The sequence below is a fragment of the Neoarius graeffei genome, chromosome 7 (genome assembly GCF_027579695.1).
Source record: "Neoarius graeffei isolate fNeoGra1 chromosome 7, fNeoGra1.pri, whole genome shotgun sequence".
Lineage (NCBI taxonomy): Eukaryota > Metazoa > Chordata > Actinopteri > Siluriformes > Ariidae > Neoarius > Neoarius graeffei.
This window is the reverse complement of record NC_083575.1, coordinates 17674161-17693781: the sequence shown is the minus strand read 5'-3', so window position 1 is coordinate 17693781 and position 19621 is coordinate 17674161. Positions and strand designations below refer to the sequence as shown.

At 42.7% G+C, this 19621-nt stretch overlaps 1 protein-coding gene across 4 annotated transcripts in view; it reads right to left on the bottom strand.

Moving 5' to 3' along the window:
• Positions 1-6059, bottom strand: part of sirt1 (sirtuin 1) — a 183446-nt gene extending 177387 nt beyond the window's left edge. Inside the window, exon 1 of one of the 4 annotated variants that reach the window (XM_060925339.1) lies at positions 5617-6059. In XM_060925339.1, the coding sequence (XP_060781322.1) occupies positions 5617-5953 (337 nt within the window). In that variant the 5' untranslated portion in view covers positions 5954-6059. The remainder of the gene's footprint in view (positions 1-5616) is intronic. The other 3 variants (XM_060925341.1, XM_060925337.1, XM_060925338.1) reach the window with 3 other exon arrangements.
• Between the last annotated feature and the right edge of the window lie 13562 nt (positions 6060-19621).

The window sequence follows — 19621 nt, the reverse complement described above, 5'->3', positions numbered from 1 at the left end:
ATAATAGCATAATAATAATAATATCAACAACCAACAACAGCAATAATAATAATAATAATAATAATAGGCCTAATAATAATAATAATAATGCCTGAAAGAACATAAGTCTTGTACTACTGCCAACAGCTTAGTAATGATAATAGGCCATAATAATAATAATAATAATAATAATAATAATAATAATAATAATTATAATGCCCGAAAGCAGATTAGAAATGTGGTGCTACTGCCAATTATAACAATAGCCTAATAATGATAATAGGCCTATGTATTTCTATGGAATGGATAATGCTACTACTGCTGCTACTACTACTACTACTACTAATAATAATAATGATAATAATAATAATCTAGCCCAGGGCTATCTATCTATCTATCTATCTATCGATATAAGGTGCTGTAGGTCGGGTGGCGTCACTGCAGGTGAGTGTGTTTGGGGGGGGGGATGGGGGCGGGGCGAGAAGAGGGGCCCCCAACTGCAATGAACCAGCTTTGGTGGGGCCCAGGTTGCAAAAGGTTGAGAACCCCTGACCTAGATTAACAACAAGGTACTTACAGTTCTGGTTCAAGGAATGACATGTGACCTTTGACCAGTGTTGCAGTCAAGTCACTAAACCTTGAATCTAAGTCCAGTCTCGAGTCCCCAGCTTTCAAGTCTGAGTCAAGCCATTAAAAAAAAAAAGTTGAGTCCGAGTCAACTCTCATATGAAATTCGATCTCCTTAGGTACATACAGATTAAAAACTCACACTCTACATGCGTGCACATATAAGGGAGAGCACTGCAAACTTGGCATTGTGGATAACAGTTGAAATAATCCTGGCTGCATGTTTGGGTAACAGTGAAATGAGCGGGCACGGGGAACAAATTTATTTAATTATTTAGTTTATTATTATTTGCTCATTCTTTCATGTGAAAGTTTATTCATTTAATTTAAGAAATTAAAAAAACCACCCCACTTGGAATAAAAAAAATATTGCCCAAAAAAAGTAAAATAGTTTCAAATCATTAATTACCACATTATATATGTAATGCTTAATGACAACACAATATTTGAGCATATTTTAAACACTTTATATTTCATTGTTGTTTTTTTTTGTTTAAAAAAAATAAATAATTTGAACACCATGGGACCTCCTCGACTGGACTTAGCAACTACGAACGCCTATATTGGGGACGCACACTGCAAAGATGCTCTTCCTAATATTGCTATGAAGACTCCTTCTGAAGAGTGAGTTCAGGAAACCCAGGTACATAGACAACGTTCGTTGCTGAAGAGGGGTCTCAACTCTCTCTTTAGCCCTAAAGGGCAACATTATTGGGAAACCTGCCCCGAACAGCAAGCAAAATCGTAAAACAGGCAATAGGTCGAGCGAGGCACAAACAGGCCATCATAGACTAGGCAGAATCAAAGACAAGAAACAGGAAATAAGGCTCGGTAATGTGTCAGCAACGCAACTCAATACTTCAAAGTGTGTTTTCACAATTTTTATATCGGCACGCTGATTGCACCTTAAAGCTCATAGGCAACAGTTTTAAATTTTATGCACATCTGAAACTTTATATGTTAAAAAACCCTCTGTAATTTTCTTCTGGTCCCAAGAAGTATTGTTAATAAGTAATAATATAAGTTAGCGCGGATCGCGGCGAATTTCTGTTCGGCTATTTTCGTGACCACTCGGCACGTGACGTCATTTAAGCCAAACAAACCGCTTGAGTTGAGTCCACTTCCGTTTACTTACATTGTCGTTTAGCTTGAGTGCAGACGTGCGTTCAGGAATTTCCCAACAAAAAAAAAAAAAAACACCACCATGCATTATTGTTGTGCAGTGAACTGTAACAACGGGACTGGTTCAAGAAGAAGTTTTTACCTTTTTCCGAGAGAGGAGAAGAGGCAGAGAGTGTGGATTAGCTTTTTCCGGAAGAGAAGAGGCAGAGCTAGTGGGTTGGCTTTTTCCGAAAGAGGAGACAAGGCGGAGAGAGTGGATTGTGCGCATGAAGCCAGAGGGTTGTTTTTTTCCAGAAGAGAAGACGAGACAGAGAGAGTGTATTCTGCGCGTGAAGCCAGAGGGTTGGCTTTTTCCAGAAGAGGAGAAGAGGCGGAGCGAGTGGATTGTGCGCGTGAAACAAAATCAAGCAGTCAAAGAAGAAACAGACCAGCAACACTCAAGCAAAAAGGAGAAGATTGGAGATAAACATTTTTACTTTTGCTTACAACTGACAAGTCAAGAATCCTGAGGAATCCTGTACAATCTTTGTGGAAATGAGACAAAGGGATATTTCCTCGCTTAGAGTAGGGTATAAATAGTATAATGCCGCGGATGGCAGGCTAATGCGGCCTACCGGCGGACTGTCAAGTAATCATTACAACTAGGGAGGGCGGTTTAATTATTCTTCAAAAGGGCTCTTATTTAGTATTACAACGAAAGTAGGAATTTAATCATAACTACCAGGATAAATTGTTTGGGCACGAGTCTTGTTGAGGTCTGGGGTCACCGCGATCAGAGTCAGCAGAGTTGCTGTCTGATTCCAAGGCCACATGGTCAAACCAGTGAGCCACATCCACCGATTGCTTCGCAACGGCCATAGGTTCATACATATATGGTTTCACCTCTCGATATTCAATTTGGAGAGTTCCTACTTCGAAATCACTATCAGATATTTTACACAACCTCTCGTGACCAAAGTCCGTACACGTGTGCTCGGTTCGCAAGTAAACACAGAGCTGCTCCCAGTCTGTTTGGTTTAAATGACGTCACGACGACGGTCGCCTGAGTGTGAAAGTGCGCATAAGTGAGATGTAAACAAACCTTCGGAAATTGGGCAAAACAGTATATTTTAACCATTTTATTCAATTTTAGGGTGCAAATTAGACACTAGGAAGATTGAATTTGCTTTTTGGGTCGTTCTTCTAGACAATAAAGTTGGTATTCTACATTTCATCTCCGACCATTGCCTATGACCTTTAATCCTGTGCAGGTGCGAGTCCTTTACGGCACACGCCTGAGAGTCTATTTGATGCACGCGCCAAGGCATGCAGGTGTGACACTCTTGCATGAAATTAGTATAAAAAAATTAATGTAGATATAAATATGCCAAATTATGGCATGTTACCAAAAATAAAGAAAAAAATCCAAGTCCTCATCTCCAATTTACAAGCTCTAATGCAGTTAATGCACGAGTCCGAGTCAAGTCACAAGTACTTAAAATTAGGGCACGAGTCAGACTCGAGTACTACAAGCCTGCCTTTAACCTGGATTTTCATGAGGTGACAGTCAATTGCCTATTGACATTTATTGGTAAACTACAAAACTAGAAGTCAATACAAAACCAATAAATGATTTACAATGTGATCTATGAAAATAATTAGAAAGTGGAACAAAAAGACTTGACACAGGTTAAACATTCAGTTAATTTGTTTACAAACATAATTACTTCCTCATTTACATAAGCACCAACATCAAGTCTATGTAAAACAAATTTTAAATAACTTTTGTTAATACCACATACCAATTTTTTAAAATAATCATCTGCGTGTCGATAACTGTGGACAAAGGTGTCAATACTTGTGTAACGGTGTCACGTGATCTCATACACCAAGTCATCGGGAATAGAGGGCTATCGCGTGACGTCACCGTACCGCGAGATTTTGTTAGGGCGCCGTATTGGAAGACCTCAAGTACATACATACATACATACAATATAAAACAAACTACGAGCAAGAGTGAAGTGACACGATGGCTGATAAGTCTGGTTATGCGAGTACATTACCAGCTGCAGAAAGGGCACGGTATGTGGAGAAACTGGCTGTGATTGATGGATTTGACCCATATAAGACAAGACTCGGGGCAAGGGAGAATGGAAACATAAGGAGGACCTGACACCAATTCTGCCATCTGTTTGCTACCCAGACATTGTAAACTATTTGTTGTTTACACCCAGTGCCTACACTGCTGATGACCTGAAGGCCTACAAAGGGCTACAGGCTTACAATTATGTTGTTAGTGGCTTGGCTCGTGATATTACAGCTGTTGTTAAGAATAACCTACACATAGTTATGGCCAAGGTAATCTTGTTGATATTTATCTTTTAATATATCTTCAGTTGAAAAATTAATACCTTTTGTTACTATTAAGGTATCCATAATTTAGGTTAATTTATCCAAATTATACACATGTATTTATGATATATGCCTACACAACACCTATGCTTTATTTATATAATAGGAGGGAGAGCAAGCCCCAAACCATCCTAAATTATTATTATCTCATCTCATTATCTCTAGCCGCTTTATCCTTCTACAGGGTATTATTATTAAATTGTAGAAGTCTGGGAGGCTTGCTCCTCATACAGTTATCAACTTGGGGCCAATTTAACATGTTTTAAATCTGAATTTCTTGCGTTTGCTTACCTCAAAGTGTTTTCAAGTACATGTATTAAATTTGTATTTCACAATATTGCAATATTTACAGTTATTGACATATGAAAGTTTCTCAACATATCGCTTCCTTTCAGCAGGCTTCAGGGTTTTGAAATAATCTGCCATGTCCACAGATCATGCATAGACATCCATTATATCCACAGTTTTTTACCAAGTCTCACACAGGTTTCTTTCAAGTCTACTGTTGGGCCAATAAATCATAAATAAAACAGCTCAGATTTGTTTGTTTAAGTCGTTTGCCACTCCACTTTATTCTCGTGGGTTCACATACCGCTGCCGTTATTTCCCCCTAATCACGAGTTTGTTGGTCTTCCAATATGGCGCAGGGTCTGTTTACTTCCGGTTTCGGGTGACGTCAGTAATATCCCTCTATAAACTTTTTTCCCCCTAGTGGAAGTTTGAGTAACTATTCATACACAATTTACGTATTGAAAGTCTTTTCTACTTTCGCAATGGCCAAAAGATCGTTAAGGTGTCGATAATTGTAGCCGCCGCTGTAGTTTGAGGGTTTTTTTTTTTAGACATTGTACAGTATATCTACCTCTATGTTTGCACATTATTTGCCTCTTTTTTGTTATTTTTTCATTCTACTTTTATATTTTGCATTCCATATGCACTTGTGCGTATATATATATATATATATATATATATATATATATATATATATATGTGCATATAATCTTTTTATATTGGTAAACATAGTTTGGTCGGGCAGTTGCAAAATAAGAATTTCATTACCCAATAATAAACCGCTGTGTCTGTTATTGTGTACATGACAAACATCTTGAATCTTATGCTCCGGCAACTAAAATGTTTACAGACGGACAGAGTGATCGCTATATACCGGGGAGATTTAAAAAACAAAACTGTTTATCTACGGAAATGTGTTGAATTCACCCGCAATAAGTTCTTAAAATGCACCATTATTTTAGCCACGTTTTTGGTTACCTGTTCGGCTAATTCTTCAGCAAATGAAAGGGTCTCAAAGTTTGTCGGCTACGTCTCATATACTGCTGATAAACGTTAGGATTCTTTACTAGCTAGCACCGTTCCAAAACTAGACTAACTAGAACTCTCAATTGCTTCCTTCTCATACTAACGTTCACAAAATGGTAACGTAAAAGACGTCATAAACTTGAATCCGCCTAAAAGAAACAATCAAGGTTAGCTATGTACCTAACACATCACGTTCAGATCCAGACAACAGAGTCTTATCTGCGTTACAGTAATCTTTTGTGAGATCCGAGGTCACAGGCTCATTGTTGTTGTTTTCTTGTATACCCTCCGTGGCCTGAGTCACTACCATCTCCAGCTCTGGATCTTCAGGCCGTGCTGAAATCTCCACCACACAACTCCCACCAAACTCGTCTCCACTTGTTATTTGCTCTCCGAAAATAATGTTTGGACCACGATTCTGAAGAACACTACTCCGTGGTTTCTTAGGAACTGGTTCGCTTGTTCTATCACAATCGGCTATCGCTTCACGTTCCGATTTACGTTCCGTGTCCGCCATCTTTTAAATGCGGATTTAGGCCACGTTTCCCCTCCAATAGCATCTGCCTGCAGATTTCCTTACTCGAGCCACCACTCCCGGCCAATAGTATCTGTCTGCGAGGCCGCAGTTTTACAATAGCATTTTCTCTCAATGCGATTTAGCGCATGCGCTTAATGCCGCGCATGCGCAGCCATGTTTTTGGTTTATCTTCATCTGTTCGGCCCATTGAGCTCTATATAAAATCTGGACAGCTCATAGCCTAGTCCTGCCATGACCTGGCGAGGTGTTCGGGGTGTACCCCGCCTCTCGCCCATAGTCAATGGGATAGGCTCCAGCTCGCCTGCGACTCTGTACAGGATAAGCAGCTACAGATAATGGATGGATGTAGCTGCTTAGTCCCCGCTGTAGAGATGAGTGAAGTCAGCTGGCCGCCGTCTTACCACTCACAACGCGTGTATTTGGTTTGTGTTATACCGGGGTGGGCAATTATTTTTTCCATGGGGACACATGAGAAACAGAAAATTTTGTGGAAGGCCGGACCAAAAGGCTGAACTAAATTCTGCATAATATTAATTGTATTTCTTTATATAAAGCAATAAATAATTGTCTTTACAAGCTGCTAAGACTGGTAAGAGTATGGAAAAAACGAGGTTGCCTTACAAAAAAATGTTTATTCAATCAAATTTCCCAAAACAATGGTTAATAAAATGTGAACGTTTGTACCATTTTTCAGTTACATTCACCCCAAAACACAATGACATCACAATATTGTCTTTCTACTCCAAATATCAAGCAAGATACATCATATTATAATAATGATGCCCACATTTGTAGTCTAATCACCTCATTTGGTGTTTTTTATTTGTTCAGTGAGAGAAATCTAGTCTCTGTTGGTCTTTAAGGAGTGCATCAAAGTCAGGTTGAATGTCTGAAGTGGAGATGCGAAGCACAGCTGACAGACGATCATCAGTCAATTCGGTGTAGGCATAGACATATAAACATAGACGCCGCATTGAGCTGGTGGCCCCATTGCTGGGATACGTCAGTGTCCGCCATATTTGATGTGGCAAATCTTCCCCGTAAACCAATGCAAGTAAAATGGACTGAACTTCATAAAGCCCCTTTCTACAATAATATTTAACTCGATGCCTTTTATTCACCCATTAAGACACACGTATATATTTGGGAAACAAACAGGCATCAAAACAACACAACTTTTAATGTGATTGTTACAAATAGTGTGCGAAATACCCTGTACACTGCAAACTAGCGACAGATACGCGATAGATAGCTCAGGTAAGCTAATCAGTCAGCATACCGTAGCAAGCTACCAAAACCTGAGGCCACAATAACCAACCTACAAGACTGAATATGATAAATGATGGAAATAGTGGAAAAACTGGAAATAGTGAATGAAAAAAATTTACTGTTTTATTTGAGTCACCACACAGACCTACTCTCGTTGAATAAAGTGAGCTGAATGACCGCCAAACTGAGTTCGGCCAGGTTCTAACATCATACCAAAACAAAATACGTCACTGATTCCTTCACATTCAGAAAGGTTAAAAACATTCATCATACGTTCAAAAACGTTCATCATCTAATTCTCACTGCTTATAACTATACACCTACCCGGTGGAGATGAGCTGGGAAACTGAAGACTGAAGGAACAGTATTGAAAAGTATTTTTCCAGTCTCACCTGTGAAAGGTAATCCCATGTGATCTCGATTGGATGGGAAACCTGTTGGTACAGTTAATCGCAGCACATGAACGAGGCATCTTCATTCTCGGCTACTGTCTAGACGCTATTGAAGAATCTCCACTTTGCCACATCCAATATGGCGGCGAGGATGAAGTATGATTCTACGTAGAATGCGGCGTCTATGTTTATATGTCTATGGGTGTAGGCATAGGATGTAGGTATCAGATCGGCTCCAGCGCCTGATGGTGACGTCACAATATGTGATTGGCTGGACCGTTTGAAGGATGACGTAGTCTACAAGTTTGTGGTTGGTCTGGACAAATTATGGAAGTAGTTATCACGGGATTAGGTTTCGTGGGATTTCATGTCATGTTCATGTCGCACGCATTGCGTTTTTGTTGAACACAACTTCAAAATAAAAGCAATGCACATTCAGTCCATGCATGAGGTAAAATTAGAAAATACGTTTATTTTGTAATTTCTAATTAACCTTACGCGGGCCGGTCAGAATGAACCAAAGGGCCGGATGCAGCCCGCGGGCTGTAAAATGCCCAGGTGTGTGTTAAACCGTCATATCCGATCAAACTTGCCCCAAGAAAAGTATCTCCTGACTTTTTTTCTCTTTCATTACCTCTTCTCAAGAAGTTGAGAAACTAAAGTTTCTTAACTCTACCCGCATTCCTTAGATATCTTTATAGCGCTCCCCTTCTCTGTGACTGTATTTTTCCTTTTCTAGTCCAGTCTCTGATTTTTTTAATGTCTTGTTTTACTAGTAGATAGTAAAATATCTACTATAATTATTTTTACGGATATTTCAGTTTTTCTCTTATATAGTGTATCTTTCGTTTTCATAAGGTTTCTTCTTCCTATTTATTATTATTATTATTATTATTATTATTATTAACACCAACACAAAGGCTGTATAATACTTCTTTCTATTTAGGACAGTTGTTGAAACAGGATTATTTTCTCATGTGATTTGCTATTTTCACTTCATTCTCACATCTTAACAATATTGGTCACGTAATTCACTATCATTTTAGACACAAATGATTCAATTTTGATGACAATTAAAGGCTTTAAACATGCCCTAATTTTATCCCTAATTTATCCCAAATGAGAAAGCCTGTGGGAAAGGTGGCAAGGAAAAACTCCCTCAGACGACATGAAGAAACCTCGAGAGGAACCAGACTCAAAAGGGAACCTGTCCTCAGTTGGGTGATAACTGATAATGCGATTATAAATAACTCGCTTCTATAACTGTGTCCTATAGCATCACAAAGTATAACTATGTAACCAGGAAATTATAGTTTTAACATGAAGTCTGTTTTGTTGAAGTTATGAACTGTTCATGTCAACTGCAATCCTAAAGTTAGCGAGTTGACTGTAGTGCTCAGACATAAATGCATTACTGTAAGTGTCTAGACCAGTTTTTTTTTTTTTTTACAAAAGCAGAATCATAAAGCAGGGTATTTAAACAGCATTATAAACATGGCTAGAAACAAACAATGCTAATGCTTTGCAAAGCCTCTATGAAAACAGCTTCCATATCTGTGCGTGCTGAATGCGCTGAAATCAGTGTCAGGTGTTTCCCATAATGACTGAGTCCCAAGCTCACGGAAAACACACTCCGTGATCAAGCGTGGCTGCTCAAGGTGATTGGGTTGCACATGCGCATTCTGTGCTACGCACTTCCTGGTTCCCGAGTTGTTTGCAATGAGTCTTTTTTCCACGAGTGTTGGCGTTAATTCATCTCATCTTATCTCATTATCTCTAGCCGCTTTATCCTTCTACAGGGTCGCAGGCAAGCTGGAGCCTATCCCAGCTGACTACGGGCGAAAGGCGGGGTACACCCTGGACAAGTCGCCAGGTCATCACAGGGCTGACACATAGACACAGACAACCATTCACACTCACATTCACACCTACGGTCAATTTAGAGTCACCAGTTAACCTAACCTGCATGTCTTTGGACTGTGGGGGAAACCGGAGCACCCGGAGGAAACCCACGCGGACACGGGGAGAACATGCAAACTCCACACAGAAAGGCCCTCGCCGGCCATGGGGCTTGAACCCAGGACCTTCTTGCTGTGAGGCGAGAGCACTAACCATTACACCACCGTGCCGCCGGCGTTAATTACTAATCTTTTTAAAAAATTTTCGACAAATAATTTTCCAGCATCCTCTTCATTTTTTATTGTATTTTTGCTTTCCTTTTTGTACTTTCCCCTTTCTGTTTTTTCCCCCTCTCTTTTTTCGGAAGAACGCCAAGACCAGAAGCTTTCTTTTTTTCTCCTGCGTAAAGACCACAAGCGAAGGCCATCCACATCAGATCTTCTTTAATATCAATAGATCTTCAATTAAGGTATATGAATCCTTTCATCATGGCACACCTTCAGTCTGTTCAGTGTGCTGAGTGCAGGATGTTTAGTCATTCTTCCTCCGTTGCTAGCGATAGCTTTATTTGTGATAAGTGCAGATTAGTTAGCTCTCTGACGGAGAAGATTTTCATGTTAGAAGTGTGTATCCAGGCTTTAGAAAAGGTCAGTGAGAATGAGAACAGTGTAATTTCTGTAGGGGAAAGTCTGGATGCCCTAGGTGGAGTTAGTAATCCCCCAACTCCGGCATTAGAGTCCTTACAGTGGGGCAAATGGGTGACGACTCTGCGACACAAGCGTAGAGCCAAAGCTACCACTGAGGCTGGCCCATGGGAGCACCACTCCTCTCCGTGTCGCATGTCGAACAGGTTTGCTGTCCTTAGTGATGCACCCACTGAGAAACCTGAAAGAGCTCTGGTTATAGGGGACTATCATACGGCATGGGAAATTAGCTCAGCCTTTAGGGGCACCAGCAGCTTTAGTCAGGTGTATACGGGGAGCCAGGGCACTGGCCATAGCAGGTAATCTTAGGGTCCTAGGTAAGCACAGGTTCTCAAAGATATTTATCTATGCAGGAGCTAATGATATATGCCTTTGTCAGTCTGAGGTTACTAAGAGTAACTTTGTAGAGGTGTTTAAATTAGCGAAGGCGATGTCTGATGCTGTACGGTAGTATGCTCTGGCCCTATTCCAATGCGGCGTGGCGATGTAGCTTACAGCAGGTTATGGTCGTTGAACTGCTGGTTGTCCAGGTGGTGCTCTGAAAACAGTGTGGGCTTTATAGATAATTGGGCTAATTTTGAGGGCACTGCTGGCCTGTTGGGACAGGATCCATCCCACTCGGTGCTAAGAGCACCTAGGGCATCCAGACTTTCCCCTACATTTCCTGCAGCATAGGTCATAGTCTCAGAACAGGCCTAGTTAATTTCTGACAATTCAGAGCCAAGACCAGACAAACAGGCTAAACTGACTGTTTGCTAACTGCACAGAGTCGTCACTCAGAGTCCACTATATTGAGACTGTGTCTGTTCCCCAAGCTCAGCAAAAAAGTAGAAATATTCAGAGAGTTTGTTCCAGTAACCTAATCAATATAAAATTAGATCATACTGACTGTACAGCCGCTGTCAGCACCTTTGATCTCAAGGTAGGGCTATTAAATCTCTGACATCTAAAGCGATAATGGTTAATGATCTCATTATTGATCAGGAGTTTAATGTACTTTGTTTAACTGAAACATGGATTAAGCCAAATGAATATATAGCATTAAATGAAGCTAGTCCTCCTGGATACAGTTATATACACCTGCCTCGTCTAACTGGTAGAATAGAATAGAATGCCTTTGTCACTATACACATGTACAATGAGATTAAAAGCAACTGCAATTACAGTGCAAACAGCATAAAAATATGCAATATAAGCACAGAACAAAGAATATAGTGGAAGGGGGGGGGCTATGTACAGTGTTGTGGTCCACATTATGGAGTGGGGTATTGCACACAAGTATTGCACAGAGAGAGTCCAGGTATTACACATTATAAGTATTGCACAGGGAGAGTCGGGGGGCTGGGGGGGTTAGACTAAAGTCAGTGCATATTTGAGTTCAGGGTGGTTATGGCTTTTGAAAAGAAGCTGTTTTTGAATCTATTTGTTTTTGTCTTGATGTACCTGTAGCACCTCCCTGAGGGCAACAGGTCAAAACAGATCAAAGGCAGGGTGGGAGCTGTCCTTGATAATGTTCTTAGCTCTGCTGAGACAGCGGGAGGTGTAACTGTCCATCAGGGAGGGGAGAGAGCAGCCGATGATCTTCTGTGCTGCCTTTACTACTCTCTGGAGCCTCTCCCTGTTTGCAGCAGTGCAGCTGCCAGACCATACTGTGTGTGTATGTCAGCAGGCTCTCAATTGATGAGCGGTAGAAGGTCAGCAGCAGGTTGAAGTCTAGGTTGTACTTCCTGAGGACTCTCAGAAAGTGTAGCCGCTACTGAGCCTTCTTGATGACTGCCGTGATGTTCTCTGTCCAGGAGATGTCAGTGGAGATCAGAACGCAGACAAACCGGAAGGTGTGGACCCTCTCCACACACTCGCCGTTGATATGAAGGGGGGCTAGGTCAGTGCTGTGCTTCCTGAAGTCAATGATGATCTCTTTGGTTTTCTTGGTGTTCAGAGCAAGGTTATTCGAGTCGAGTGCCGAGTGCAGAGCCCATCCCACTGCACTCAGCTTTTATGGACTGTCCCCTGAAGATGGCGTCTGAGGAAGACCAAATACAGGTAAGGTCACTGGCTTTATATTTACTCTTCTACATACACTGTCAGTGCACTTACAGAGCAAGGGACACTTCATTTTGTTTGTAGAAACCCTCTACTCACTTCCACAGAACTGTCATGTTGTTTTGAGCTTTGCAATGGTTTTAAAACTAGCGTTTTGTATCGGCAAAAAGACATGCCCCGGCCACTGCCGTGTTAGCGCTTTCCGGTTGAAATCACAAAAAACGAATTCTCAAAACACAACCGATTGATGTGATTGTGGTAGCAACTCAACGTATGTACTCCCAGTAATGCGAAAATAGACCTAAAAAGCATTTCACTCTGGAGTATCCCTTTAATACTGTAGCAAAATTAACCAGGAATAAGTCCACTATAGACACATGCACACCTGTAGTATGTAGTAGCAACGACTTCATGAATTTTTTTAATGACAAAATTGAGAATATCTGACAAAATTCAAACTACTAATTTAAGGTCAGACAACGTAAGTGACCCTGTAGTTAACAATATAATTGTATCCAATCAGCAATTAGAATGTTTTACTCCCCTTTAGAGAATTACTTTCATTAATTAATGAATTACTTTCATTAATTGTGGCATCAAAAGCCTTAACTTGTGTACTAGGATCCCTTACCTACACGTCTATTCAAAGAGTTAATACCTGAAGTAATTGAACCGCTTCTAAAAATAATAAATTCTTCTTACAATTGGCCATGTACCCAAATCCTTTAAACTAGCAGTTATCAAACCCCTGATTAAAAAACCTGACCTCGATCCCTGTCAGCTGTCTAATTATCAGCCAATATCAAACCTCCCCTTCATCTCCAAGATGCTTAAAGCTGTGGCACAACAGTTATGCTCATTTTTACATACGAAGAACATCCACAAACTGTATCAGGCAGGATTTAGACCTCATCATAGCACAGACAGAGCTCTGGTTAAAGTAGTAAATGACCTACTGTTGGTGTCTGATCAGGGCTGTGTCTCTCTGCTTGTGTTGCTTAACCTTAGTGCAGTATTTGATACCATTGATCATTCCATTCTTCTGGATAGACTAGAAAATGTTGTGGGAGTTAAGGGACTGGCCCTCTCCTGGCTCAGCTCTTATTTAACTGATCGCTATCAGTATGTTGATATAAAATGGTGATTTTTTCTTGACATACTGAGGTAAAGTTTGGTGTTCTGCAAGATTCTGTCTTGGGTCCACTATGACAAACAGTTGTATGTTTCTGTGAAACCTGGTGAGGGAGACACCAGCTTAATAGAATTGAGGAAGGTGTGAAGGACATTAGACACTGGATGCTTATTAACTTCCTTCTGCTCAACTCTGACGAGACTGAAGTACTTGTACTAGGACCACATGCAGCTAGAGGTAAGTTTTCTGATTACACAGCAACTCTGGATGGCCTTTCGGTTTCTTCACGTGCAGCAGTAAAAGACCTCGGAATGATTATGGACCCCAGTCCTTCATTTGAAACTCACACTGATATCACCTGGATAGCTTTCTTTCATCTCAGAAATATTGCTAAGATAAGAAATTTAATGTCACTACATGATGCAGAAAAACTAGTTCATGCTTTCGTTACCTCCAGGTTGGATTATTGTAATGCCTTACTGTCTGGATGTTCAAATAAGTACATAAACAAGCTCCAGTTAGTTCAAAATGCAGCAGCAAGAGTCCTTACTAGAACTAGAAAATATGACCATATCACCCCTGTCTTATCCACACTGCATTGGCTCCCAATCAAATTTCATATTGATTATAAAATACCATTATTGACCTTTAAAGCACTGAAGGGTCTTGCACCACAGTACCTGAGTGAACTTCTGGTCCATGACCCGCCACGCCTACTTGGATCAAAAGGTGCAGGCTATCTGCTGGTATCTCGTATAGTGAAGGCTACATCAAGGGGCAGAGGCTTTTCTTACAAAGCCCCACAGTTATGGAACAGCCTTCCAAATAGTATTCGGGAATCAGACACAGTCTCAGCGTTTAAGTCTAGGCTGAAAACATATGTTTAGTCAAGCCTTTTGTTAATGGTGTTTATGAGGTAAAGGTGTAGATCTGGAGGGTCCTCAGACAGGAGTGTTTTGGTAAACTGGGATGTATAGATGCTGTCAGTCCCCCACTTGCTTGCTTACTTGAGTTTGTTGGTGCCGTGGCTGGTTGCTTTATGTCCTAGGGCTCCCTCATGCCTGTGTTACCTTCTGGCTCTCCCCTTTTAGTTATACTGTCATAGTTAGTTTTGCCAGAGTCCCTGCTTGTACTCAGTTCAATAGTGTTCCTTCTTATTCAGGTGACATTTGGCATACCTAACCTGTTTTCTCTCAACCGACCCCCACCCCCTCCCCCAAATCTGTCCCTGAGTGACATGTCTGTCCTGGGACAGAGAATGCTGATCTCTTCTGCTCCTCAGACCTGCCTGATCCATCCTGTGGCCCTGTGTCTGGCTGGAGTCTCATCGCATTGCTCCTGTGGAGGACGGCCAGATGTGGAAAGTCACACCTGGAAGATGCTCTGAATTCTTACAGCAATGCTATTATGGCTGAGGACTACAGTTGACTTCCTAACTTTAGGACTACAGTTGTCAAGAATAGTTTTGCACTCAAGTTTCCATCAATGAAGAGTTTAACACATCAACAAAACTGACTTTATGTTAAAACTGTTAATGGTATAGGCATGTTGTCACCCAAATAAGGATGGGTTCCCTTTCGAGTCTGGTTCCTCTTGAGGTTTCTTCATGTTGTCTGAGGGAGTTTTTCCTTGCCACCGTCTCCACAGGCTTACTCATTGGGGATAAAATTAACTGATGTTTTAAGTCATTAAAATTCTGTAAAGCTGCTTTGCGACAATGTTTATTGTTAAAAGTGCTATATAAATAAACTTGACTCGAGCTGCACCAGATTCAAGTGCTAAGGCGTGACAGTCAAATGTTCACCTACTGTGTGACCACAACTTTTATCTCGTGTATATCATCAAAATTCCTCATTTTCATTGATAACCTATTGCAAAGCATCACGAGCTGTAGTGTAACCGTAGCTTAATAAAGCAGATGTGATGTTGGATGCATCCCGGAAATTGTACCCTACTACGAGTAAAAATTGTTTCAACTTGAAAAAAATTTGCAGCCTACGGGATAGTGGTTGAGAAACACTGGTCTAAATGACCATTTCGTTCCATGCTGTGAGTGGTTAAATGGGAGCCAGATGGCTTCACTCTGATGAGCCTATGAGCTCTCCATATTTTTAGACAGAGCTCAGTAGTTCGGCCAATCAACGTTTTAAGAGAAGAATGTGATGCAGAAAAATGACGATTCTACTTGTTTTTGAAAAAGGTAGAAAGAGGAAAAAACCACTAATGGGACACACACACACACGTCGCGGTTGGGACTCTGGACTTGGCGGTTAGCATAACCTGGCATGTGATTAGATCAGACTGGTGTCTCAGGTAGTTGAAGATGAAGATATGGAATTTGTGGACTGGGCTCCAGTTTCATGGGAAAGGACTAGAGCCAGGGAGAAACAGGATACAGGAACCAAAGTCAAAGGAGTAAAAGGGACTTCAAAGAAAACCACACCAATTAGGATAGTAGTTCAGAAAATGGTTAAAGGGAGAAAATTAAAATTATTCTTAAATTTAAAAAGGAAGATGAAAATGTCAAAGTCTGACAGTGGTGTCCAGAGAACTTTAAAAAAGAAAAGATGATGTGAAAATGGCTAAGCTCGAGAGATGGAAACATGTTGATGCAAGACAGAAGAGCAAAAAATAAATAGTGAAAAGTACTTGCAAGAAAGTGGTAAGTGAAAAGATTTAGGGTGAGAGTAGGGGGACACGAGGAGTAATAATATTCCTGTGCATGACAACTTAGAGAAACTCAAACGGAGTATTTCAGGGAGGTGAGTAGGGTAAAAAGAGACTGCAAAACAGTGTTGTTTTCGTTAACGATGACAAAATTATTTCGTTAACGCACCTTTTTTTTCCATAACTAAAACGAGACCGTGACGAGCTAAACATAACTCTTTGATCACGAAAATATGACGAGACATATCTGTTTTCATTGACGAGATGAAAGCGTTAGTGGGTTGGCTATAGGACTATCAAAATGCATGGCGTTTCCTCCAACGGTGCGTGCAACCTGTCTGCCAAATGCTGAAAATATCAGCAATGCACCTGCATCCTGTCCTTGTTTGGTCACGCCCACCACCGGGCATGTCTGGGCACAGTGCACACCAGGGCAGCCACACAGTTCATGGACCATGGCAGCGGCAACACCAGCACAAGGGCTTGGTGGGCGGAAAAGACGCGATGATTTATGGACATACTTTACACATAATCCAGCAAAAAATAAAAACGGAATGCCTTGTAGTGGGAGACAGAGTTACACGCTGTGGCTATAAACTACGTGGCAAGAATACGACCAACCTCAAGAGGCATCTAAAGGCTCACCATGCTGCCATTTCTGCGACGGTAAGTTAACGTTACAAGAAGTCCTGTTAACAGATCATGCATACATTTGCTAGCTTTGGTTAATGTCACTCAACAATTGGTCTATGATGAATTTCCTATTAAGTTTTCCAAAACACTGTGACCTGGCAAAAATGAATGGGACCGCTAGCTTCATGCTAAAGTTGGCTTGGTTAAGCTAATTCAATTAACATGTCATGAGTAAAACTTGTCCTGCAGGGATTATTGGTGGGACAGCAACTGAATGCTGTGTCATATATTGACCCATATTTGAGTTACTGTGAAACATACGGGGGGAAATGTAGCTTTTCAGACCTGTTGCTGTGCCTTAATATGTCTAAATGAGCAGCAGCACACCTGGCTACTCTAACGTTAGCAACATGTTTAGCCATCATATTTACATTAACGGACAGCGTAGTCATCTTCTAGTTGTGTTCATCATGACATCTTTGTGCTCTATCAGCGCATTGCGACATGTTAAACGGAGGCAGAAACACGAGTCTGTGAACAATGGAGCATGCGCACTACACAGCGTTTCTGTAGAGAGCATGTTATGCACAACCCGTCAACCTCGAGTATAAATTTCATCTCTGTATTGGCCTAATTTAATGTTTTAAAGTATTTTTTAACTAAAATGAATGACTAAAACCCTTTTAGTTTTCGTCGACTAAAACTAGACCAAAACTATCAAGGATAGAATTGACTAAAATGTTGTCACATTTTAGTCAATTCTATCCTTGATAGTTAACTAATGGCCCTTTTCCACTACCCTTTTTCAGCTCACTTCAGCTCACTTCAGCCCGACACGGCTCGCGTTTCGACTACCAAAAAACAGCATGTGGTGTGTACAAGGTGTGGGTGGAGCACAGAAGACGCAGGACAGAGATCAGGATGACAACTGGGTTTTATTGCCAAACTTTTCAGTCTAACACACAGAATTCAGTCTAAGAGGCTGATGCGCACACACAGACTGTCGTCTCCTCTGGATCATCACTCCCCTCTGCTCTCACTTTCCCTCCTTAAATAGGGCGCGGTTTACTGGGGAGAACACACACAAAACATAGGTTAATCACACTCAGGTGAAGCGATTCTGCCACTTACCTTCCCTGACTCCGCCCTCCTGTCACAGACCGGCGCTTGACCACGCCCCCGCTGCCACATACCCCCACCGCCCGACTCAGGCCGGGCGCCCGTCCGGCCCGCAGCCGACTCCCCACCCCCTTGACGGGAGAGGAAGTCTGCCACGACCATCTGCGCCCCCGGCCTGTGGACCACCTTGAAGTTGAAAGGTTGGAGCGCTAGATACCAACGGGTGATCCGCGCGTTGGCATCCTTCATGCGGTGGAGCCACTGGAGGGGCGCGTGGTCCGAACAGAGGGTGAAAGAGCGCCCCAGCAGGTAGTAACGGAGGGCGAGGACCGCCCACTTGATCGCCAGACACTCTTTCTCGATGGTGCTGTAGCGCCCCTCGCGCACCGACAGCTTTCGGCTGATGTATAGTACTGGGCGATCCTCTCCCCCCACCCGCTGGGACAAAACGGCCCCCAGCCCTCTGTCCGACGCATCCGTCTGTAACAAAAAAGGGAGAGAGAAGTCAGGGGAGTGCAAAAGTGGCCCCCCACACAGTGCAGCCTTTACCTCAGAGAAAGCCCGCTGGCACTGCTCCGTCCACTGGACCGGATCTGGCACCCCCTTTTTAGTGAGGTCAGTCAGCGGGCTGGTGACGTCCGAATAATTAGGTATAAACCTACGATAATAGCCAGCCAGCCCCAGGAACTGTCTCACCCCCTTTTTGGTCTTGGGCCTCGGGCAGGCCGCAATCGCTGCCGTCTTATTAATTTGGGGACGCACCTGCCCGTTACCCAAGTGGAAGCCCAGATACCGTACTTCCACCTGCCCAATCGCACACTTCTTCGGGTTGGCAGTGAGCCCCGCCCGCCTCAGCGACCTAAGGACGGCCCTCAGGTGTTGCAGGTGCCGCTGCCAGTCATTACTATAAATGATGATATCATCCAAGTAAGCGGCCGCATAGGTGGCGTGGGGCCGGAGGACCCGGTCCATCAGCCGCTGAAACGTAGCGGGCGCCCCAAACAGCCCAAACGGAAGTGTGACGAACTGGTGTAAGCCGAACGGTGTGGAAAAGGCCGTTTTTTCCCGGGATAATGGAGTCAAGGGGATCTGCCAATATCCCTTCGTCAAATCCAGTGTCGAGTAAAAGAGAGCCGTGCCTAGTCGATCGAGCAGCTCATCAATACGAGGCATTGGGTACGCGTCGAATTTAGACACCGCATTGACTTTTCTATAGTCCACACAGAACCGGACCGAGCCATCGGCCTTGGGAACCAAGACCACCGGGCTGCTCCAGTCACTGTGGGACTCCTCGACGATGCCCATTTCGAGCATGGCCTGAAGTTCTTCCCGAACCACCTTTTTTTTGTGTTCGGGTAATCTATAAGGACGGCTACGCACTACCACCCCCGGGGGCGTCTCTATGTGGTGTTCTATGAGGTTGGTGCGACCGGGCAGGGGCGAGAACACATCCGAAAACTCGGCCTGCAACTGGGCGACCTCCGTGAGTTGGGTCGGGGAGAGGTGGTCTCCACAGGGGACCGGAGAGGTGCGAGATGCCAATGACCCTTTTTGAACCTCCGGCCCCAGCTCCGCCTTCTCCGGAACTACCGACACCAACGCCATGGGGACCTCCTCGTTCCAGAGCTTCAGCAGATTGAGGTGGTAGATCTGTAGCGCCCCCTCCCTGTCTGTTCGCCTAACCTCATAGTCGACGTCCCCGACTCGCCGTGTGACCTCAAAGGGCCCTTGCCACTTGGCGATTAATTTGGAGCTCGACGTGGGCAACAGGACGAGTACCTTATCTCCC